This window comes from Cyprinodon variegatus, unplaced genomic scaffold, assembly GCF_000732505.1.
Source record: "Cyprinodon variegatus isolate N-32 unplaced genomic scaffold, C_variegatus-1.0 Scaffold82, whole genome shotgun sequence".
Classification (NCBI taxonomy): domain Eukaryota; kingdom Metazoa; phylum Chordata; class Actinopteri; order Cyprinodontiformes; family Cyprinodontidae; genus Cyprinodon; species Cyprinodon variegatus.
Window position 1 is genome coordinate 563,692 of NW_015150535.1, and position 3,192 is coordinate 566,883.

At 37.2% G+C, this 3,192-nt stretch overlaps 1 protein-coding gene across 1 annotated transcript in view; it reads right to left on the reverse strand.

The window, feature by feature from the left end:
• Positions 1–1,914: 1,914 nt before the first annotated feature.
• Positions 1,915–3,192, reverse strand: part of npr2 (natriuretic peptide receptor 2) — a 115,649-nt gene continuing 114,371 nt past the window's right edge. The window contains exon 22 of the mRNA XM_015373194.1: positions 1,915–2,461. Within this exon, the coding sequence (XP_015228680.1) occupies positions 2,399–2,461 (63 nt within the window). The 3' untranslated portion in view covers positions 1,915–2,398. The remainder of the gene's footprint in view (positions 2,462–3,192) is intronic.

Below are 3,192 nucleotides of genomic sequence, written 5' to 3' on the forward strand. Positions count from 1 at the left end.
CCTTATTTTATCATGATCAAATGTTTTTTTTTTTTTACTTTTTCGTATTAGGCATATAACATGATTACTTTAAGGTTGATATGTGATCATTTACCTGTTAGACACTCAAGTTTCATTCAGTTTAGTGTAGATTTGAGTAACAGTTTAGGAATTCTATATTATTCCAGCTAGTTTTTTAAACCCACTAATGTTACTGGCATGGATGTAGCTCCACAGCATAAAGCTGTAGGATGAAATCCTGCAGTTTCGTCGTACAGTGTGAGCTGTAGCTTTGTGCAACGATTGAAAAAAATCGCACAGTGTATGCCCGGCTTAATGGAAATGCAGCTACAGATGGAATTCACAAATCAAACCCAGGGTTCAATGTTTTTATTTTTGATGGATATAATGGGCCTGTGCTCTAAAACAAGCTTGGAATAGAAATATCCTTCATTATCAGTTGCAAACAAAAGAATCCACCCATTCTGACTAGAAAAATGGTAGAAAATGAATCCAGGATTTTGGCAGAAGCTTGTCTGGATCTGCAGACAGATTGAAGTGGAAGAATATTTAGCCACAGCCCACTTAACCACATATTAGTCAGGTGTAGCATGAATATCTAAGCCTGTCTGGATTATAATTTAACCTAATATAAAGAACTGTCTAAAAGTGGAAACTTGAAGATTTAGACTGAGCTGGACTGGTTTTATTTTGTATTTTTAGGTCTGATTTTGTCCTTGTAATTTTAATCTGTTCATCTCTTCCTTCCTCCCTTAACCATCCAAGGGTCAATTAGCCTTCTTCTTTCAGCTGTTCTACCTTCATTCTGCCACAGCTGCACCTCGTCTTACCTTATAAGCTCTTCTGGTTTGATTTTTATTTCTCCACCCATTCCTATGTGTGTATACTCACATGTTCTCACAGTTTTCTGCTTCATTCTCCCATCTACCTGCTTGTTTATCTGATGTTTTAAAGCCTGTTTCCTCCTCTTGCCTGACTCTAAGATTTCTCTTTTTTTTTTATTAATGAAATACTTTAAACTTATCCTGCTGCTCCCAACTTCATATCTACATTTTGTTCCAAAACAACCCCTTAAAGCTTCACAATAGTTGTACTCATTTAAAGGCAATGGGTTTATTGGAAATTGTATTAGTTGCTCATAAAGAAGTACTTGATTGTTGTTTTTTTTCAGAAGCTTATTTATCTTTAATGATCCTTTATGGATCATGTCTACCAATCTTTTACTCACCAACAATAAAACTGTCATGGTTTTGGATCTGTTCAAGTTTTATCCTTGTTTTCATTGGTCTTAAGTCCATTTTCGTTCTCTAGTTATTTTTGATTGTATACGAGTTCTTAGATATTTCTTGTTTGCCCTGTTGTGTCAGTCTCCTTTTCCCTAGCTCCCTTCTTGTCTCCTCTGTTCACACCTGCTCCCAATCTGCTAATTAGTCTGGTCTTTGTTTCTCTCTCCCATATATTCTCCTCCTGTTCAGTCACTCTTGGCTGGTTTGTACCTTCGAGTGAAGGGGAGGTATGACAGGACCTAAATGCAGACACAAAAGCTGAAGAGGTTTCTTGAAGATTTAATTAACCAGAAATTCAGCAGAAGCAAAAATCCTAAACATAAATTCACAAAATCCACAAAAACTGAGAACCAGGAATACTCACAAGAAGGATGCAAAAAATTATAACAAACCAGCCAAGAGTGACTGAAGAGGAGGAGAATATATGGGAGAGAGAAACAAAGACCGGCCTAATTAGCAGATTAGGAGCAGGTGTGAACAGAGGAGGCAAGAAGGGAGCTAGGGAAAAGGAGACTGACACAAGAGGGCAAACAAGAAATATCTAAGAACAGGAAAATGGAAATAAGACCAATGAAAACTCAAAACAAAAAACCATGTCAAAAACCAACAAAAGAAACATTAGATCCAAACTGATAGATGAAAAAGAGTGCTTCGGTTTATTGAACAAAATATTTTACAGTGTCTTGGATATACATATATACATCAGCTGTGTTAAATGGTCGATGAGCCCCCTGCAGTAACAACGATTGCTATTCTGTGCCTTTAAAACTTCATGGATGCTTCGAAAAATACTAATACGTCATTGACTTCCAAACACGTTATTACAAATCTGAATATAGAAAGCACAAAAAATAAGGATTCCTCTGTGAAAAGCACCCATTCTTGGTACAGAAATTCTTCATACAAAAAAAACACTTTTTTTCTTTATTTACTCCACCCTATTTTTCTAATGCAGGTAATAAATATACCTGGGATTCCCTCTGCTCTTGTCGTTAGGCTGGTTTTCAACTCTCCTTGCAGGGAAATCACAGTTAAGGACTTATTCTAGAACAAATAAAGAAGCAGCTCCTGCCGTCGTCTCTGCTGCTGCCGCGCCGCCGTCAGCAGGCCTCTCAGATAACATACACATCAGTCTTCTCCCCAAGAAGCCAATATGTTCTCATTTTGCCTTTGCCCTGGAAAAACACAGAAATCAATAGGTTCATCAATGGAAAAGCATCTAAGGGGGTGGGGGCTGGGGTTTATTTCCAGAGCTAGATTGGCTTTTGTTAATGGGTGACACTGCAGCTTTTTACAGGAGATCTTATGACACCACCAGCTTTCTCTGCAGGGAGGCACGTCGGGGATGAAGAAGGAAAGATCAACCTATAAACCCAAGCTTTGACTGAACACATTATTTCCATTAGGGTTGATGTTTATAAAAGATAATTATGATTATTTAAAGTTGGGCTCTGTAAAAAAAACAAACTAATGAGCTACTTTTAGCAAACATCAATTTAAACAAGAACCAGAACCAAAACAAGCTTTTAAAAATGAATACAGCCTCAGATACAGAACTCTACCTGAATAAATTAGAGTATTATTCATAATCCACTTCTGTGATTCAGTTTAGAGGTTAATTTCATATAGTACATGGATTAATTACCCATTAAGGGATTTATGCAGAGGATTTATGGCAATTAACTTTGATTACTGCTGCTCACAACTAATAAATACCCTAAATTTGACGGACTATAACAGAAGACCAATACAGAAGGATTTTTAAACCCAGATCCTATGATTTGCCAGCACAATTAAAGGGAAAACCACAGCTGCAACACCCTCCGATAATTGGTTAGCCGAAAAAACTCAAAGATAAATACGCTGGCTGCTCACAGTCTGGTCTGTGGATTGACCGTCCTTAAAA